At 43.0% G+C, this 20,514-nt stretch overlaps 1 protein-coding gene across 1 annotated transcript in view; it reads left to right on the plus strand.

Moving 5' to 3' along the window:
• Nucleotides 1-2,405: 2,405 nt before the first annotated feature.
• The window catches only part of tub (TUB bipartite transcription factor), a 25,325-nt gene continuing 7,216 nt past the window's right edge, over nt 2,406-20,514 (plus strand). Inside the window, exons 1-6 of the mRNA XM_008290417.1 lie at nt 2,406-2,463; nt 13,219-13,270; nt 14,821-14,983; nt 15,987-16,124; nt 17,439-17,591; nt 20,102-20,223. Of these exons, the coding sequence (XP_008288639.1) occupies nt 2,426-2,463; nt 13,219-13,270; nt 14,821-14,983; nt 15,987-16,124; nt 17,439-17,591; nt 20,102-20,223 (666 nt within the window). The 5' untranslated portion in view covers nt 2,406-2,425. The remainder of the gene's footprint in view (nt 2,464-13,218; nt 13,271-14,820; nt 14,984-15,986; nt 16,125-17,438; nt 17,592-20,101; nt 20,224-20,514) is intronic.

Here is a 20,514-nt window from a genome sequence, read left to right on the forward strand (position 1 = left end):
AAACCGGTTACCTAAAGGGAACCCAAATGTACCACAGAGCTGACCGTTACATTTCTAAAAACATCCCCCATCATCCGTTTGAGTTAAACATCACCGGTGATTTCTGGCATGGAGGCCGGAGCCCAGCGAGCGATCGATGTGTTTGGATTTTTCTGAAAGCTGGTTTATTTTTGCTGTAGTCTGTTCTGTCCAAACTTTCTTTATGTTTCAGTCAGAGTGAACCACCTTTGTAACTTGACATTTCTGAAAGGCCATGCCACTGGAGAACGCAATCGATGTCTCATTGTGCTTCCAGTAAAGCAGCTGCAGCAGGTGCTGATGCTATTGGTCGTACAGGTGAATCAAATCAGATTCTGGCTTTATTGTCGGATAAATTAGTGCGCCCAGGGGAGAGAGTTGTGAGTGGCTGTTTTTATTTCAGGCTAATTGTCGGTCTCTATTAACGGGGTGTGTTGGAGGTATTTGGGCAAAGCAACACACTGAAAACTTTTTGGATAACACAAGACTTCTTCTCTTTGTGTGCAGCACCACAGAAGGAATACAAAGTTTTGTAAGCAAGAAATATAGAAGCTAAGATATAAAGTGAGAAATCTTTAAAATTAGTAAGTGTGTAATTAGAATTGATATTTCAGTAGAAAGCCCAGCGCTGCATTTAAAGGACGCCCGCTAAAGGTCTTTAATTGTTATTTATTATGCAGATAACTTCTGCTGTGGTTACTTTAACAGATCAATCTTTAATTTAAAACCCACACTTTTGTCACAAACTTAACCGAAACAGAAACGTCTTTATTTCCCTGCTGGCCTTCGCTGCTGTTCATTTTCTTCCTGGTTTGCTTTGGCAGTCTACCGCCTAACTCTATTAGCGATGGTTGTTTTTGGGCGTGCAATAAATAATTGAGAGAAGATGCTTGAGTGCCCCTAATAGCGACTCCGCTGTTTGACTTGTCTACGCTTAAATAACATTTAAAGCCGAGTGATATATTACAGCTTCACTATAGAACATTGTGTCTGAGTTCTGACCTTGGGAGGATGAACATCAGCGCGTTACAAATGCTTCATCCATCATACGTGTGCGCGCGCACTTGTGTGCAATTTAGTCTTTTACAATAGTTTATCTCAGCCGGTGTCCTAAATCCGTGTGAATGTGACTCATGACGGATGAGAAAATAGCAAATAGAAGGTTTTTGCCGCCTGAGGTTATTTTCTCAGGGAGTCAGTGGAAGGCAAGGATCTTTTCATCTCACTAGAAATAGATTGTCTTCCCCCCCGAATCATTTTCAGGACTGTTGCAGATGATTTCACACATCAGCGCACGTGGACGGCACAGAATTAAGATTGTTGATGGACTTGACATGAATTGACTCGTTGTGAACCGGGCTCGTTGCGAGGAAGCCGCCGGGTTTAACTGCCTATAGATGGACTCCTGAATAACCCTGGGAGCACAGTGAGTGATGTGTGTTTGTGCGGTGACAGTGAGGGGCGGCAGACGGAGGGCGGAAGCAGATGTGTGTGAGAGAGAGGTTCAGAGCTGTGGCACTATCACAGGGTGCCTTTGTCTGGCCGTGGAGAGTGTTGAATTAAAGGCTGTTAACACTAGTCTGCACAGTCATATGCTAATGCCTCTTACTCTGAGAGAATAAATAAATTATGGTCCAGAAAACACATCTGAGTCCCTGCTTTACATGCCTCATGCAACACAGATAGTGCGCAAGAAGATACAGAGAGAGAGGGAGAGAGAGATGGTTGCATTAGTACGAGTGGGTGGCACTGTACAGAAATAGCGTTGAAGGAGCATCAAAGAGGCAGAAAAAAGGAGGGATTCTCTATAACCTTTCCTTACATTTTTTCTTTTTTTGCTTAAGGCTTTGCACTCATTGCTGCTGCAGGTGATGCTGCACGAGAGATAACGAAAGATAGATTGGGCAAAGAGGCAGAGAGCGAGATTTGGACAGGGAATAAGGAAGGGAGGGGGGATTTAAAGGGAAAGAAACGGAGGGAGATTTAGATAGAGCCTACAGAGTGAGTGCAAGGGAAGAGAGCCAGCGCTGGGGAAGGAGCAGAGGCGGCGGATGGGAGAAGAGAAGAGGAGAGGCATTGACTGGAAGCGTACACATGGACGAGAAGAAAACGGCTATTTCATGCGCTCGCCGTGCATGACTGAAGAGTGCGGCCGCCGTCTTACGGGATTGTTAGTCATCTGCTACTCCACAGCTAGAGGACGTACGAGGAAACACAGGCAGTGCCGGGAATATAGGGCTGTGTGCAGAGGATGAACAGGCGATGTGGGCTCTCTGGCTGTGATCGCTGTCCTCAGACCCCCATTTGCCACTTGCACCGGTGCTGTTGCAGGCCGTTAGCCTTGTAGTTAGGCAGCAGCAGCAGCAGCAGCAGCAGCAGCAGCAGCAGTCACAGCAGCTGATACAGAATGAGCTCCAAGCACTCGTCCGACTGGATTCCCTACAGGTACTGTACCACATTCCTGAGAACACCAGGAAAAGGGCACCGCATTCATCTTTTGGAGCAGTGTGTGTGCATGTGTGTGTGTGTGTGTGTGTGTGTCAAGGAGATGTGACTGATAACAGTAACACTGGAGTGACACAATAAAATCAAACTATGTCATGTGGGAAGATCGGTCGCTGCTTTATTCTGTGTTCAGTGGAAAAAGTGTCGCTTCGATGTTTCCTATTTAAGGGTCTTTTATGAGATGAAGGTACAACAAGGGAAATAATAAATAATGCAAAAGTAAATCCAAGATTTTCAGCTGCATAGACCACCGAGGATCTCGTATTGTTTCACAGTTTTATAGATATTAGATTTCTGTCATTATTGCTCGTTTTGAGATGTTTATCCAGTGCTGTCAAAAGTAGTTAATTGGGATGTCAGGGCTGTTAGCTATAGGATCATATTGGTGCATATTTTTATATCTCTCTCCTTCAGATGACTGAGGAAGTTCCCGTCTTTGTGTGTGGATAGATGTGTTCGTGCATGTGCGTCCATCGTGCTGCCGATACAGTCCCACCGTTTGTAGTGACACATTTGGAAGCAACAACAAAAAAAATGGGAGCATTAATGAGCTTTTGGCTTCTTGTTGTAGACCCTATACCTGCTCTAATCATTTCAAGTGCAGGACTAATGCTGCTGGCTCTTTGCTCTGATTGAATACCCATTGCCATGGTTTCCCCTGCTTGCTTTGATGCCATTGGCTCGCGGTTGCTATAAGTTACGGTGGCAATCCACAAATTTCAAAACGAGACTGCATCAGGACGGAGAGCAGTCTGTGGGGAATGTGTTTTAAACTTAAGATACACGAGAGACTTAAAATGAAATAAACCTCACACAAAAGCTTTTTATGAAACAACTGGATTGACTGAAATAAACAAGAACAAGTGCAGCATTTACTATTTTGTCTCCTCACTCTTCCACTTTTGTTCTGGAAAATATGCACTAAAACAACAAAAAAATACCACAAGCAAGACATGAATGCATCACCGGTATCCATAGCTATCCCTTGAAGTATGCCATTGGAGTGTCGGTGGGAAGGTGGGGGCAGAGAGATTGGTGGTTTCTCAATGAGCAGGGTTTTTTTTTTCATCTCGTGAAGCTGCCATTAAAAATGCATGGGCCTCTGTGCAGAGTTGGAGAAGACAGCTGCACTGTGTAGCTCCATCATCTCATTAGAGATATACAGCGCATGCATTCACAGAAATCAACAGAACGACACGTCTCACAAACACACACATCCACAAAGAAACAATAGTTATTGGAGAGCAGCTCCTCTCTGTGGGGAGCAAATTCACCAGATTAGCATTTTAGCTGAAGACTTGCACAAATCGCTCCTTCTTTCTTTCTTTCTTTTTGAGAGGGGAGGAGAGGAGGAATTGTTTGCTCTTGACAAGGAAGTGGGGAAATGTTATGTTGTCAAAAATGTCCTGTTTTATTTAAAGAAGCTTTTCAGAAATTCTTGGCCAGTGTAAGACATAGTGTCATGCTCTGTATGACAGCGTACGGCTCTTTACTTACATTCCTACCTGCAGGGTCAATTTGCATCAGTGCAGTGCTCATCAGATCCTTTTCTTCCACAATCAAATTTCATGGATTACACTATGCAAATGAAAAATTAAGCTTGCTCTTGTGTGCATACTAGATTGCCTTCAGTGTTCCCAGATGCGGCTGCAGAATCACCACCGAGTGACTGCCATAAATATAAAACCTGGTGATGCATGTAAAACTATTTTAAAACTCTGAAGAAGAGTCCAGTCAAATCCTGTCCTCCGCCCTGTGCCTAATTCATCTTCGGCTGAGGTCTCAGTTAATGGAAAATACACTATTTTTGTGTCTAAGTCCATTTTTCTTTTTTTAAATAATGAACAAAATGAAATTGACTGAATTTCCCGTACATTTGACCTGAGAGCAGTGGTGCAGATGGATGATTTTGTGCTTTCACAGTGTTAGAAGTCGTAGTTTACAAATACACATGAATATGGACAAATCAGAGAGTTATCATTCAGACCCATTCAGATACTTCTGCAACTTCAAAACGTAGAAGCTCAGTTTAAATGACTTCAACACAAGTATTTACTGGCAAATCTTCACTGAATTGCTTTCCAATCGATGTTAAGGCACAAGAAGTCCCCTTAGCATTATTTTTGTAAACGCTTTAATGTGTTCTGAAGGTTTTCTCGAGCCGCCAAGTTGGTCACAATTGATGGACCTCGATTTGTCAGAGCACCTGGCTGACGTATCGAGCATTTCCACCTTGAGTTTTTCAATTTCACCGTGTTGCGCCGAATGAACGCCCTCCGTTAGCAGATTGTAAAGCTTCCTGTAAACCTGAGCATCAGCGAGCTGCAGGAGAGGAGTGACCAGAGACCCTCCACACAGTAATGAGCTGTTTGACCTGCGCTACAGCGGCTCTGTTTGTGTCATTATCTTCCTGTCTGATGCCTATTCACACACTTGATTACTCTGATTGCAGACATGGAGTGCTTTGTTTGTCTGTGTGTGTGACAGAGTGTGGGAGGTAAATACTTTTTTTATTGCATCTGTGTGGGCCTTTGTCGTCAAAATATGCTCGATAGCGCGGAGATGTAGGTGAATATTTATTGACTGGTGTCGGATGCTGAGCCCGCTGTCACCATTAACACTTCTGACAGACGAATGAAAGGTATAAAAACTGTCACCCGCCGCGCTGCTGACGAACCGCGTGTTCACGCTCAATTATTTATTCTGTACGACTTAATTGGAAAGGAGAAGAGATTCGTTTCCATTTATCACTTTAAGAAACAACAATTTATATAGTAAACAATTGAACATTTTAGCTCAAATTGAAAATAAGTTTGCTTTCAAGCTTTACAATGAGTTAGTGAAGAATAATGAACCAGATTGATTTACAAGGACGCACATGCATTCACAATATGTGGGCATCACATCATTTCTAAAAGCTTTTTAATTGTTGAGAGAAAAACTTTTAAAAATGCAGAATGTAAAATAAAAGACTGGCAGAAAATAATTAGGTGCCTTTGTCACAAGCTGCACGTTGTAAATCAAAAGCTGCTCTAAATGCAGGAAAAAGTCGTTTTTGGGCCACATCTATGTAAAAAAAAGCAAAAAACCTGCCGCTTATGAAACAAAGCAATTTCAGTCCTAATTAAGAGTTGTGCAAAAAAACATAATTTTCTCATTCATCGCACATCAGCAGGCAACTCTCCCTCTCTGTCTGTCTCCCTTTTTCTCATCTGCTGTAGCTCATTCTCTCCAACACTTCTGCAAGAAATCTCTCAATCTCCTAATTAGGAGCCATAGAGCTTTTCTCAGAGGTCTCTCAGATGCCCTGCCACAAGAGCTGAAGGAACAATCAGCGAGTCTGTCGCCAGTGATTAAAAACTCTGGCAAAAAGACGAGACGGGATGCAAAGTGGAAACAGCCAGCAACCAGTTAATCACTGGTGCTGGATAAATATCCTGTTGTTTCGTTATTCGGAGCAATTATTCTGTTCACGTGTAGCCGTTGCAGTTTATGCAGACTGTTGGAGAGCGGAGCAAAAAGGCTGCACGGCGGAGGTCAGGAGAAAATCCTAGCAGAGCTTGATCCTCCGAGCAGTAGGGCCGACCTTGGGTTTAACTTGAATTTTGTGTGTCGTCATAAACTTCTGTCTTGGCTCTATTACAGAGAAACATGACTGGAAACTTTTTTTTCTTTTACATTGGCACAAATACGAGAGAAGGTCAAAGTGAAATTAGATGCTGTTGCCGGCAGGGAGACGACGTTTAACGACGTTACCGAGAAAGACTGGCATCTGTCAAATTATAACTCTGTTTGTGGAACACACGCTGTCACAAATACATTCATAATTGGATTTGTTGTCGTTTGGCTGTGCTCGATCTGTAGCTGTTTGCACTGGACGAGTTTCACTTCCGCGTACGAGTGACAGAAGCAGACGCACGACAAACTTGTAAACCAGCACGCTGCAGGAATAAGAAAGATCAGCTTAAATAAAAGCTGCTAACTCAGAAAAGAAAATGGTAAGGAAACAGCTATAGTTAATATTTTATGTAATTTTTAAAATTTGAATCAACATAACTTATTTTTGCTACCAAATGTTTACACTTCTGTTAAAATAAACTGCTGAAAAATGGTTTACAACCACTTCAGAAATATTTAGGCCTCTTCCCTTTTTGGATGCTTTATTGTGTTGTAGTTCTTATGTTGAATGAATGCAATTTTAATTGTCTCCATTAGGGCAGGATGATGCAGTCAAAATTATTTATCATGATACAAATGAGAAAATGTGCGCTAGTGATATAACTGATGCCCGACAAAATGCTTCAAAACTTTATTGGTGCAAATAAAAAAAATAAAAACAATTTCTTTTCCATTTAACAAGCAGCTGGTTCTGATGTGTATTAAAGCTGTAATGTACCAACATCCATAGTGCATAAATTGTAAATCGCTTGCTGACGATTTGTTTATTCAAAGTGAATATTCGGACCGTCGGGGTGGAAGTGGGCGGGACCCACAGGCAGTACGTGGCTGCTGGTGCCAGTTTAGGACAGTGGTCACACTTCTGTTTCCACCATCGGGTGGCGGCGGTGGTGGGGGAGGGTAGCGGTGGGTGGCGGGCAAACATTCGGATCTCAAAATTGCTATCCAGACACCACCACAATGACCGAATATTCTGATATCCGGGTCCAGACCTACAGTGTCGGTAGATGCACTGCATTCGTCCTCCTCCTCGGTCACCGCCATGCTTCTCCCTCCATGTGCATTAGACTGGACCAAAAGGCACTGCGCATTTCACTCAAATTTATAGCGATATTTCAATTTCATATCATCCCCTAACATTACACCGGTATTACCGTGCACGGTATGATATGACCTGGTCCTGGTCTCCATCAGTCTACACTCAGTAACACAGAATAACTCAGTACAACCATGTTTTCAGGAACATTTGTAAAATAGGTAAAAAGTCTCCTTGGATTAGTCTCTACAAGATTTACAAACCTAATTTTGGACAGTTTATCCCGTTCTTCCTGTAGATCCCTTCAACCTCTGTCATTTTCAGGTCTCTCTACAGATGTCTTTAAGTCCTGGCTTTGGTTGGGCCACTCGAGGACAGGCAGAGACTTGTACGTTTATATACTTCAGATCATTTTCGAGCTAAAAGGTGAACCGTTGAACCTGTCTCTGGTTATCTGGTTCTGGTTCTGATAAATCTCCCTGTCCCTATCCAATGAAAATTACATAAATGATGCTGCCGCCACCGTGCTTCACCAACGGGACTGTATTAGCCAAACTGTACCGAGGACCTCTGGAGCCCTGTTAGGTAGCTGTTTGGGTTGTTGCTTAACTCCTCGTCCAAGGACATTCTTGCTCGGTTCCTCGGGTCCTTCCCACACCTACACGGGTGTTATTTAGAACTTTGCTTTTTCTGTGCATTTTGGCCTCAGCTGTAAGCGACTGAACATGGAGCTTTTGGGAAACTCCTTCCAGGGTCAGGATAGCTAGAGACGCTATTTGCAGTGTCTCCTTTGTTATGTGCGGCGGTGGACGTGATGCTAACCTCGCTAACAGGACTATTTACATGTTGTCCATAGATGTGCAGTTACTCCTCCAGTATATTTAGGAACAGGGGTGATGGAATCCGTCCACACATATGATTCCTTCCCTCCTCCGTGTGACTTCAGGGTGAGGATCTATCACTGTTTTCTGTTTCTGAAGACTCCTGACTGCATGTTTCTGCATATTCATGTGATGCCCTATTATAAAAAACACCAGCGTGCATGGGCTCTGGGTCTGAGTTTCGTCAGACGGTCAAATCTTGCCCAGGTGGTTCCAAACTTCCTCATTTTATAATTATTGAGGCTGCTGTCCTTCTGTGAGCATTTAAATTTTAGATGTGGTTCTGTACCCTTGCCTTGACCTATGCCTCGACACGGACATCTGCAGAGAGTTCCTTTGACTTCATGACTGGGTTTTTAATCCTGTCCTGCTGTGTTGGATCTTATGAGGGTCTAGCTCTCTAATCTGTGTCTGGTAATGTGCCACTGGTTGACTCCAAACCAGTTTAAGACACATATGAATTAACAAAGTGCCAAAGCAAAGGTCTGAAAACCTTAACACGTTAGGAATTTCAGTTTTGGGCCTTTGCAAAGAGTAATGTTTTATTTATCATGATGGGTTACTGAGTGGAGATTCATGGACAAAATGACAACTTTATTAAAATGACATCTACGACACAAATTTAAAAAAAAGTGTGCAAAAAGTAAAAGGATCTGAATTCTGTGTGTGACTACGGCCGCTGAGTAAAGGTAAGGAAGTGGGAAATTACAAGTAACCTCATTATTCTTGTGTTACGAGGCTCTCATCCATCAAGCTGTCCTCTTTTCCTTTATTTGGACTCTGGCGTGGAACCACTCCTCTCCCCACATGTCAAGTAATCTTTATTAGCGGGACGGCGGACATGTTATCTGAAACAATTTTCCGCTAAATCAATTTCTCCACTGCTGGCTTATTAATAATAATTCATAATTCTGATTAATCCTTCACGTGAAATAACAAACATTTGCTTCACGACTGTAGGATTTGCTGCTTGTTAATGTCAGTGTGAGTTTGGGTTTTTGACATTCGACTACAGGCTCTAGTAAACTGGGATGTGTGTTTGTCCCCATGTTTAGTGCCAACATTTAACTGGTCAATTAGCACAGTATCAATAGACAGAATTGATTATAGATGGAGCTCTTGTGTGGCTTAAAGTCTTTAGTGGTTGCTGTAAGTTTTAGGTCTGTTTCTGTAATTTGTTGGATATTTTGGCCCCTTGTCTTATTTTTTTTAAATGTGTTTTATAGATTTTAAGATAAAGAAGGCCGTGCACTAGAACCTAAATGTGTGAATCAGTATTTTGTTTGTTCTTTAACCGGCGTGCAGGCGAGCATTTCGGGACGGAGAGAGGAACGGTGGCCAACTTCATTTACACATTCATTTCAGCAGCACTGCCCTGTTCTCTGCTGACCTTTAGGCTTTTGCTTAGGCAGGTGGTATTGTGTCGGGTTGTGCTGCCAAATCAAATATTGCTCAAGTCAATACTATTGTTCATGCAGAGAAAGGTGTGACCCGGTGGTGTTGGGTGCAGCAGACTGTGCAGCAAAGCATGCCCGGAGAATCCATTTTTGCAGACCTGAAATTAGATGTTTGATTGATACCGTGCTGCTGGGACAACTCTTTGCATCGCTTTCACAGAAGTTCTAATCAAGTGTACGTCCACGCAGGCCACCCGAGCTCTGTGTGCTTAATAGATAGGCTGGAATATGTACACATGCATTAATTGAATCTGAACTGTAATGATGGTATCATTTAGAAGCGTGAAGATCATGCTGATATAAAGATATACTGATGATATATGCATAAAGAAAAGGCCGTATGGGTCGGCCGCATCTTGTTATTCATGTAATAGATCTTCAATATGTGCAGCGTCAGAGGAGGCTTCGGTTGGGATAATGAGCCCTTTGTGCGTCGTTATGCTTGTCAGGAGAACTTTATTTTGGTTTGAACGTATATAAAAGCCCATGAGGATGATCACACACTCTGGAGCTCATGACAGGAGGTGAGAATCAGGTGATGATCACAGTTTGAGGAAGCCTGAGACGCACTTTTTATTTTTTAGGTCGATGCTTTCTGGTTTGTTGGGCTCTCTGAATAAACCTACAAATGGACACCAACCCTTAATCAGATTAATATTTCCCCACAGAGTCACATGTTATGCTGAGGACATACTTTTGAGAGATATTAAACATGACATGGCTTTCTCACCTTTCTTCCAAAAAAACTGTCCAAAGACTCCCGTACAAACAGGATCGACTCAGACTAAATACTGTAAGAGTTAAATGTCTTAATCCAGTTTGCGGTGAAGTGCACACAAGGTGTCTTTCATCTAATGCAATCTATTCAAAGCCATCGCCAATAGCGGCACAGCTTCCCTTTCAAGAGGGCCACAGATCAAACCGGAGCTCGCTGAGCATATGGACAGCGAGGCAGAGAGGTGGATCATGCAGCGGGAGGGATCTGAGAAGTGTCCATTAATCCTTCGATGTTGTCTCCATTGTGGAAACCTCCTGGCCTTGTGAAGGTGACCACAGGTATCTAAAGGGAACGAATAAAGGAGCCGTAACCTTTAGCAGCTGCCGTCTTCGATGGGAGAGCGTTCAGGTTAGTTTTATTTATGCAGTCCAGAGTCTTGCAGCTCAAATAGCATGAGACAGCCATCATCTTCAGATCATCTGTCTGTGCTTTTCTCATGACAGACGCCGTCCATATGTCTGCTGATACAGTTTCTGAATGGTTCATAAGCCTTCGATTCAAAGACAAACCGTGACAGCGTTGTTTGCTGCAGTCCAACGTAATCTTTGTTGACAGAGAAGATCTGCACATGAGCCTCTAGTCACAGGAACTTCTGCAAAATCTCAGCTGCAGCACTTTTTGAAGCACTAAAAATGCAAATGAGCTCCTGGAGAACACACTGGGCTACCTGAGTAGTGAAAGACTGATTAGTGTCTAGTGCCAAATGAAGTAATCAGAATCAGTTGATTATTTCACAACACTTATTTTACAAGGCCGGCAAACAAAAAAACAAGCGAGTCTGCGGCGGTGGCAGCTTTGTCGGTGTGGATGTGAAGTAGTAGTTTAAACATGGGTGTTCCCAGCCTTCACTTCTGCTCCACGAGGAGCCGTGGTTGTAAAACTTTTATCTGGTTTGTCAGCTGCGACGGTTCAGAGGCAACACGCAGGTGTAGCTGTTACCATAAGATTATACAGAACATTATTATTCCTCACAGCACAACTCTTCACTGTTTCTGTTAATACGGATGGTCTGCAGCTGAACTATCACATATGATACTTAAATCTAAAAACTGACAGCATGATAGGCATTCCTGTATGTTTGACTATTAACAGACCAGCTGCCCAGTTAACATCGCTTTAAAAAAACAGCATCAGTTAACTACTACATTTACCATTTCATAATTTGTCTACAAGAAGGAAAATTAAAATGCAAGGACATAAAATAAAGGGCTGCATGTGGCTCAGTGGTTAGCACTGTTGCCTCACAGCTAGAACCACACAGTCCAGAAACATGCTGAGATTAATTGGTGATTGTAAATTGTCCGTAGGTGTGAATGTGAGTGTGCTTGGTTGTCTGTCTCTAAGTGTAGCCCTGTGATAGACTGGTTACCTGTCCAGGTGAACCTGCCTTCAGTCATCTGGGATAGACTCCAGCCCCCCGAGACCCTAGTGAGGATTAAGGTGTAGAGATGATGGATGAATGGACATAAAACAGTGTTTGAAATGTGATAAAATAAGGTGTTGCTTACATAAAAGAAACTAAGAAGGAACTCTTCTGGTCAAACCGATGTCCTGGCTACTGTCAGCTCAGACATGACACGTGTTTCCTCTCTTGAGGCAGCATGACAATATTTTTTTCTCAATATTAAGACTTGGGTCGCTGCTATAGCTCACCTGGTTGAGCTGGCGACCCATGTACAGGGGCTACAGTCCCCGATGCAGCGGCCATGGGTTTGAATCCTGCTCGTGGCCCTTTGCTGCAGGTCCTTCCCCCACTTTCCTGTCTCTCTCTTCACTGTCCTGTACAATAAAGGCAAAAAGGCTAAAAAAATATCTTAAGAGTAAAAAAATGAAGACATCCTTTACCACATCATGTCATGCATCTGTGTCTCTGTCGTGTTTCCTGAAAACAAGCTAACAGCAGCTTCATGAGGAATCTCCTGGCCCTTATTTTCTATGTGATCTGTCTCCAGTATTAAAGTACATGTGTTCCTCTGTGTGGTGTGATGAGCCATCCAGGAAATACAAACGTCTTCATCCGAGATGGCTCGACACAGTTAGCTCAGCAGCGCCGGTTCTTTTAAGGGCAGCTCATTGTTTCTGTGTGCAGCCCGATGCAGACTTTCAAAGCAGACACACTTCTATTCATGCTACAGTAGATGGGCATCGGTCGCTCCTCGTATCAAAAAAAAGCCACGCAGGGTTTCCACAGATGTTTCTGACAGACCGGCTGTGACTTTGCCTTTTTTTACAGGACACAGCATCTCGTTACGGATCGGCCTGTGGCATCGCGTCTATGTGATTATTTCTGAGATGCTCAAGCAGGGCGGGCAGACGCAGCTCAGGGTTTCTGGAGATTTTGTGACTTTGCACTGCACCATCAATCAATGTCATTTGTAGTGAAGCACCTCCAAAGTCTGGCTGCGACTCCCTCAGCAGCAGCAACTCTCAGAGATAAATGATAAAGGTCTGGATGACGGAGAAGTCTTCCAGCACAGCCGCTCCCCTCAAAACAAGCAGTTGTTTTAGGCGCTAATTGTTGTCTTGGCACTTACACAGTGTCTGCATTCTAATCAGCTGCTCTTCTCTTATATGTAGCTGAAGCTCTTTTGTGATGTAATGTGTGTGTTCTGTTCGTGTCCATTAGATCATGCCAATATGCAGCAGATAAGTGATTTTTGTGAGTTCATCCCAACGTAAGAATACACAATAGATAGCTCATAAAAAACATATTAGATAATATATAGTCACATTTTATATGTTTAATGTTCTCTTACAGTTTCAGCGAATCACCTCAAGCAGTTCTGAAAATGTTATTATCGTACAGCAAACAGCCGAGGAGCGTCTTCAGTATTTTAACTTCATTCTTTGCTCTTTTCTTTGCAGCACTTTAGACGATGAGGGCACCAACCTCCGACAGCAGAAGCTGGACAGACAGGTGAGTCTTTTCCTCTTCTGATAACAGATTAAGGCCAAAATCAATTATAACGAGGCGGATTTATTCATGACATCAACGTCCGCTGCTTCATCACGGTGCCGCGAAAAAAAGCCCACGAGGACCTGTTATCTCTCCGAGCGGCGTTTAATGAGAAGGTCTGTTTATGTCTCTACGAGGTTTAAATCCAGTAAATAACAAACGCAGAACTTAACACCACAGATAGAAGAAGACAGATAGAAAGCCTTTATTGTCACTATACACATGTACAATGAGATTAAGAGCAGCTCCTTCAGTGCAACATAGAATAAAGAACAAAATAAAGAGCAAAAAAATAAAACAGAAGAGATTTCAATATAAAAAAAAGATAAGTTATATATACAGTATGAAAAGTATGAAATATTGCAGTCTAATAAATATGTTAACATGAAACAGGCATTCCAATACAACAGCTGCTACCACAGACGTGCTTTTGGAGAAATGACAGTAGTGCAGGGTTCCTCGGTGAGCCTGATGTTTGGCAGCTTGGCAGCCTGCAGACCGATGCTGCTGCTGATGCTGCTGCTGTTTGCGGCCAGCAGCGCTCTCTGTATCCAGGCAAAGCAAACACACTCAGGCTGCTGCTGCGGTTGAACCCTTTTCTTTGTATTCGTAGTGAAGACCGTTGAGTACAATATGAAAAACTTCCTCGTTCTGTTCTATAGCAGCAAACGCTCCCGTCTTTTTGCGGTGATAAATCAATGGGAACGCAGATGGTCTCCCACGTAGCCGAGCTTTAGGCATGTAAGCATCACACAACAGATGATTATTGATTGAAACATCTTCTAGGGGCTGTCGTTCTTATTGTTTATAGGTGACAGAGAACCTGGCTTCATACCAGTGTTTGTTAAACCCGTATAGTGTGTGTTTGGTCATGGCTGTCTTGGCGGTGATCTTTACAGGGCATACTGTGGAGCTACGATGCTCCGCAGCCTGGATTCTCCACTAATAGAAACCTTCAATATTTGATGAGCTCTGGTTTGAAGACTTGCATATAGCTGACAGTTAGTCCGGATGAATAAGTGTAGCCGAGCCTCAGGTTAGAATGGTCTGGGCAGCACATCCTTAAACATCAGGCGTTGTTTTCCTGAGCTTAACAGATTTATCTGAGGCTGTGTCGCTGCCATCGGCTGTTAGACCCCACACAGTACGAGAAATCATCACAGCAAAAAATACGTTATGTTTGAGGAGTAAGGATGAATGCAGCTTCACAGCTTCGCCTCATGAAGCTGCTACGTGTTTATAGGACACGGCTGAATCGCTCTTGAATGTTTGTGTTGTCAGTCGCTGTGGTAGTTCTGGAGCGTGGTCTAGTTTATAGAGTGTCGGTACATTCAGCCTCACACACACACTGGAAAGGCCTTGTTCTTTAATGTGCTAATTGTTTCTTAATTGTGCCATTGTAATTTAATTTTCATTTATTCTATTCCTACTAATAAAGCATAATAGGAGGCTATAACCTCTTTGATTTGCTGCTGCTGCTGCGCCTTAATTGTTTTTCTCTCCGTGTTCAGCGAGCGCTCCTCGAGCAGAAGCAGAAGAAAAAGAGACAAGAGCCTCTGATGGTCCAGTCCAACGTGGACGGGAGGTCGCGCGCTCGTCGAACCAAGCAGAGCGAGGAGCAGGCGCCGCTGGTGGAGTCCTACCTCAGCAGCAACAGCAGCACCATCTACCACGGTGAGTAAGACGGCGCTCCTCTGGGAGTGTGTTGATTCAGAAAAGCTCAAACAGAGGATTTAAGAGACGCATCGATTCAACAAATAAAAATGTCAAACAGCTTGTTTGATAAATCTGTTCACAGAAAGTATTTGTTCTTGTACCAACAGAGATTTTAATCTTGTGCAGTTTCTTTTTTTGTTGCTTTTCCCAGTTTCTCAATTGCATACAAACAGAACGATTTCCAAACTATAAAAACAGATGAATAATTACTGAATGATGAATAGGCCTCGCTGATATTTTAAATTTTAAATCTGTGTAGAACCAATACAACAAGCCGTATAATCTATTCCAGGCATGCACGTTCTGCTGCAAACCTCACATCTCGAGAGCAGCGACGGTGTTTGGTCTGAGATTGATGAGGTCTCCTTATTTACACACAGAGTGGATCATCTAATCCCCAATTCTGTTGGGCCGGTTTCTGGGCTCAAGGCCACAAACTGTCACGTTTCCTGCAGAGAGAAGAGGAAAACGTTGTCCAAATGTGTCTCTGGCATTCTGATGGAAAGAAAGGGGATGATGACCTCATCAGTCCAGCCAAAAAAATGTGAAAGAAATGTCCTGACCTGTTTTCGCTGTTAGCCCTATATCTGTCTGTTCACAGGCAAGGGCTGGTCGCTCTTTTTATTTTTAGTCTGAATCTGAACCTGCACAGATGTTGCAGTGTCATTGAAGAGCAGTCCAGCATTATTACAGTGCTGAGTCAAAAAATAAATCTATTTCCACATGTGTCATAGTAAAAACTCTGCAGGACTCTGTAGAAACACTGCTGTGTGTTACGTCCACCGTCAAGGTCACGGTAACGCCAGGAGCCTGGTTCCTAAAGACGTCTCACCTGTCACTCAACAGGCTTCATTGTCGTACAGTATAACCCAATCATAAGTTTCTTTTGTGTGATTGTCAGCCTTCTTTTCCGTTTCTCTCCTTTCCTGTCTGCGCTCGCCGACAACCTGCTGGTGCTCAGTGCAAGAAGCTGAACAGGAGGAGGTGAAGGTGATATCGGACACGCAGCCGCCTCGCTCAGCCAAAAAGGGAAAAGCTTCGGCCAGCTCCACACCACAGACGGGCAGCGACAAGAAGGAGAGGAAGGGGAAACACAAAGGTCAGCGAGCCGGTGTAAAGACCAAAGGTTCATCAGACAGAGTGAAGAACGTTCATGTTGTTAAGACCGAATGAGCAGATCTAAGTGAACAGAAGCAATCCACACTATGAAAGAGAAAATCCTCATTATCCAGCAGCTGCAGCCGTCTATCCAAACTGTCTTTGAGGGCCAGATACTGTTTCGCCTGCTGATTTCTTGAGCCACGCCTGGCAACGAACACAACTGGCGAAGCTGCTCTCTTAGCCTTCACGCTTGTTAGAGCTCAAATGTCTGTGATGGTGTGTGACAGGCTGACACACGACAAGTGCACATGCACATTATACCAGGGAAAATGTCCACATTGTGTATTCCAGCTGTAGCTGCGCTGCTTTGATGGTTTCCTTTTGCTTTCTGTGCCTTTCAGCAGCGTGCTCGGGCAGACTCAGCAGAACGCGGTATAATAGTGGACATAAAGCACGTATATTTACCATATATATCTGCAGTTTGCTCATCAATTTCTGACATTAGAGATGCTTGTCATCTGATATACTGCAGTACAGTAGGTGCTTGTCATTGGAGTGACATTGTCCCAGAAAAAAAAAGCTAATGGGATTCAACTGGGGTAGAAGATGAAGCAGGCCAGTAGTGCCAAACTCACCGCTGATGAGCCCGTCTCACTCCGTCTGTCTCACGCTCTGATTCTGTCGAGAGTATTTGAAGCTCATCAGTTTTCTCAGAGGTAGTAACTCAAGTCGCCATCTACATTTAATATCTACATCAGAAGTTAAACCTTAAATGTGAATTTGCAACCTGAATCTAAACAAACACCGACTCACCTCCTACACGTGAACCTCTTCTTAACCATGGAATAAAATACGACAGTTGTTTACACACTTGCGGTTTAATATTGACTAATCTGTCATAATTATATCCAAAAAGCTCAACTAAATAAAATCCCCCGTGCACCTGCGGTTAACTTTTTATGAGTTTAACTGAATTCAGCAATAAAGTCGTGAGGAAGCGCCCACACATAGGAAACGTTCTTCGTCTTTGTGTGAATTTTGATTTCTCCGTTCACAATATAGCGCATTGCACTGCTCTCTGTAGCAGCACAGACATCATGAGTTAGAAGTTAGTAGGACATTGAAGACAGTGAGCAAAACAAAGAGTAAATGCTGTCACGTCTACTCAGGCTTGTTGACTGTGTGACGGACTGCTGTTGCCGTTTGATGCCTTTGTTTTACTTCACATTCGGACTCGTACTGTACACCGTAAATTACTGAGCGTTGAACAGCAGCTGAAGCTTTTTGCTCCTGTGGGATTGTGGCTCCGCAGCGATCGATGGCCTGGCTTCCCAGCAGGACGACAGCCCGATCCAGATCCTGACGGTGGGTCACAACAGCACAGACGAGGGCGAGGCGGAGCCCGTCATGAGCTGCACTCAGTCGCAGAGCAAGCAGGATCTGCGCGTCACCATGCTCAAGAAAGGTATTCGAGAAAGCTTCTGTCGCTGCATCTGCAACAGCACGACCACGAGTTCATGTTTACACCCACGGCATTCTGGTCCGCTGCTGCGGCGCGTGGTGGGAGGATGGAAAACACTGACTCATGTTAAAACCTGCAACTGCAAATAGACGTGCCATTTTCAAACCCAGCAGCGCCTGACTTGCATTGATATCATTAATCATACTGTAAACGCTGAATACGAGCCGACTCATTAACTCTTCCTTACATCATAAACACTCAAGTGGTTTATTCTACAGTGAGCGGCAGATTCTGGACACTGATTAATCATGTGTCCCTGCCTCTAATGAGTGTTGTGTAGCTTTAATTTACACATCTATCAAATGCATTCATATTAGAAGTACTGTATAGTGAGAGTGGTAGTAATACTGTACCTGCTCTGTCACACCTTTAGTCCATTCACTATAATGCACTTGGTAGCAGAGTGATGAGATTTATTATTGTTATTTATTTAGTTTTGATTTTGCAAATGACTGATCAGACTTTGACCTTCAGCGGTGGAATATAACCAAAGTACTGCTTTTAAGTATCAGTTCAAAGCACTTTATTTGAGTATTTCCATTTTATGGTACTCTATACTTCCACTCCACTACATTTATTTAAATAAACAGTTTCTAATATAACAAGTTTTTAAAATATAACCCAACCGTTTTGGCTTCCAACGCCTTACAGAAAGCAGTGTGTCACATTTCAGATGTTGATGAGTTGGTAACAGCTTCACCAAAACACTGATTTTTCCCTCTAAACTTCTCACATGGTTTGATTTTAACAAATATATTAATGATCCAATATCTTAACAAGAGTTAAATAAATATTATTTATTAACCTGCATGTAAAACTGCATATGAAGTAATTAGCTGCATCAGTAGCGTGCTGCTGACATACGGATGCTTCAGTATGAACAATATAATGATGTCATCTGTAAGAAAATCAGTCAGATGGACCAAACCTGTACTTTTAACTTTAACTTAAATTTTCTGCTAACTTCTGTACTTCTCTGCATTGCTGTATTGGCACTTTTATATTAGTGAAGAATTTGAATACTTCTTCCACCACAGCTGGTTTTAGGTGTTAAACACTGATAATGATACAGACATGACTCGATAATCGACCCTTAACAATCTAAAACCTGCTATCCGGCAGGTTTTTAGGAAAAACGAACAGAACCCATAAAAACAGCCTTAACATAGCGACAGCCTTGGATTGTGACTCCGACATGACATTTAATGTCACCAATCAGGATGACGGCGTATTATCTGACTGAACAATCCCACAGATTGGCTACGTTCACACTGCAGGACTTGATGCTCAATGAGGATTTCTTTGTGACTTCCTTCACGTTTCCAGTTCAATGCGACTTGTATGTGATCTGCTGTGTGAACTTCATACGAGCCAAAAGTGTCCCGCATGCGCAGAAGAGGACACGACGACGTCACACGCAGCGAGCGTGCTCAGTGTTTATGGAAGTAAACATGGATGGTAACGGTGGAGCGTATCTGCCACTCCCCCGCCGCCACCGATGGAGGAAACAGAAGTGTGAGCGCTAACTAAACTAGCATCAGCAGCCAAGTACTGCCTGTGTGTTCTGGACACTTCCACCCCGTCAGAGCGCTGCCCCGGGGGGGAAGTGTCCCCCGACCGCACAGAATATTCATTAATTGGGCCCAGAAAGTTCTATTGGGACCAGCCCTACTAGTTATTACAACAACTATGAACAATAATGAACAACTAATGAGCCTTCCAGCATCAAGCCCTCCTCGTATCTGGACCTCCGTCTGGACAATCCGACAACCTTGATATCCGATAATAGAAGAAGGTTTTACATTTAGCTTCGGATCATCGAGTCATGGCTGTACTTTGGTTACCTTTGAATTATTATAACTATCATTGGTACGATAATTTACTTTCACAAGTCACTGCTTGTATTAAGACTTATTTTCTGGTAATTTATTTGCAAAAAAAAAATGTAAACACCCACCGCAACAACTATAGTGCTGATTATGCAGAGCTGCAATCATCAACTTAACACCAGATGGTTTGTTGCTTTACACATTTCCAGACATGTTAAAACACAGGCTGGGGTGGGTCAGCGTGCAGTAACACAACAAATAGGCAACGCTACACACTCTGGACTTGGAGAAAGTCATTAAGTGTTTGTTTAATCACTACTTTGTTATTATTCTTTTACTAAACTACAAGCAGGCGTGTTTTATTTGGATTTCGTCACCTGAACTTTCCATGAAATGAGTAAAAACATCAGAAACTAAACAGTAATAAACGCCATGCAGGGAAATGCTGCACCTGGTTTAATCTATCATTTAATTAAAAAGAATTGGCGTACTTCCACACAATAACAAACATCCTATATGAACGATATTTAAAATGTGTTTCAGCTGCTTTTCTTCTGAATTAGCAATTAAAAGCAGGAAAACTCGCGGCTGTCATCTTATTTTATTCTTGTTTTTTGTCTTAAGGTATATCCAGCAGTATGAATTTTGACGAAGAAGAGGATGACGACGATGAAATTAGCTCTAGTTCATCACAGCTCAACAGCAACACGAGGCCAGGCTCTGCCACCAGTAAGAAGTCCTGCAAGGTAAAGGGAAGTTCCCAGCATGCATCTGTGCTCTGTGTGTGCGTCTGTCTGCCCAACAACCAGCGCAAAAAAAATCAAGTTGTTTCTAGAACAATTTCATGGCTGAAAGTGCAGTAATTGACAATCATAGTTAAACTAAGTCTCATTTATTGACACAGATGTTATCTCCAAGTAATTTTGCCGGCCCTGTCACAGTGTATGCATGAACAGCAATCTCATACGTCACGTGTCTCTGGGAGTTTTAAAAGTATTTTTAAATCATGTCTTGCATTCTGCAGTTGGAGAGCTGTT

The sequence above is a fragment of the Stegastes partitus genome, unplaced genomic scaffold (genome assembly GCF_000690725.1).
Source record: "Stegastes partitus isolate 25-593 unplaced genomic scaffold, Stegastes_partitus-1.0.2 Scaffold672, whole genome shotgun sequence".
Taxonomy (NCBI): Eukaryota; Metazoa; Chordata; class Actinopteri; family Pomacentridae; genus Stegastes; species Stegastes partitus.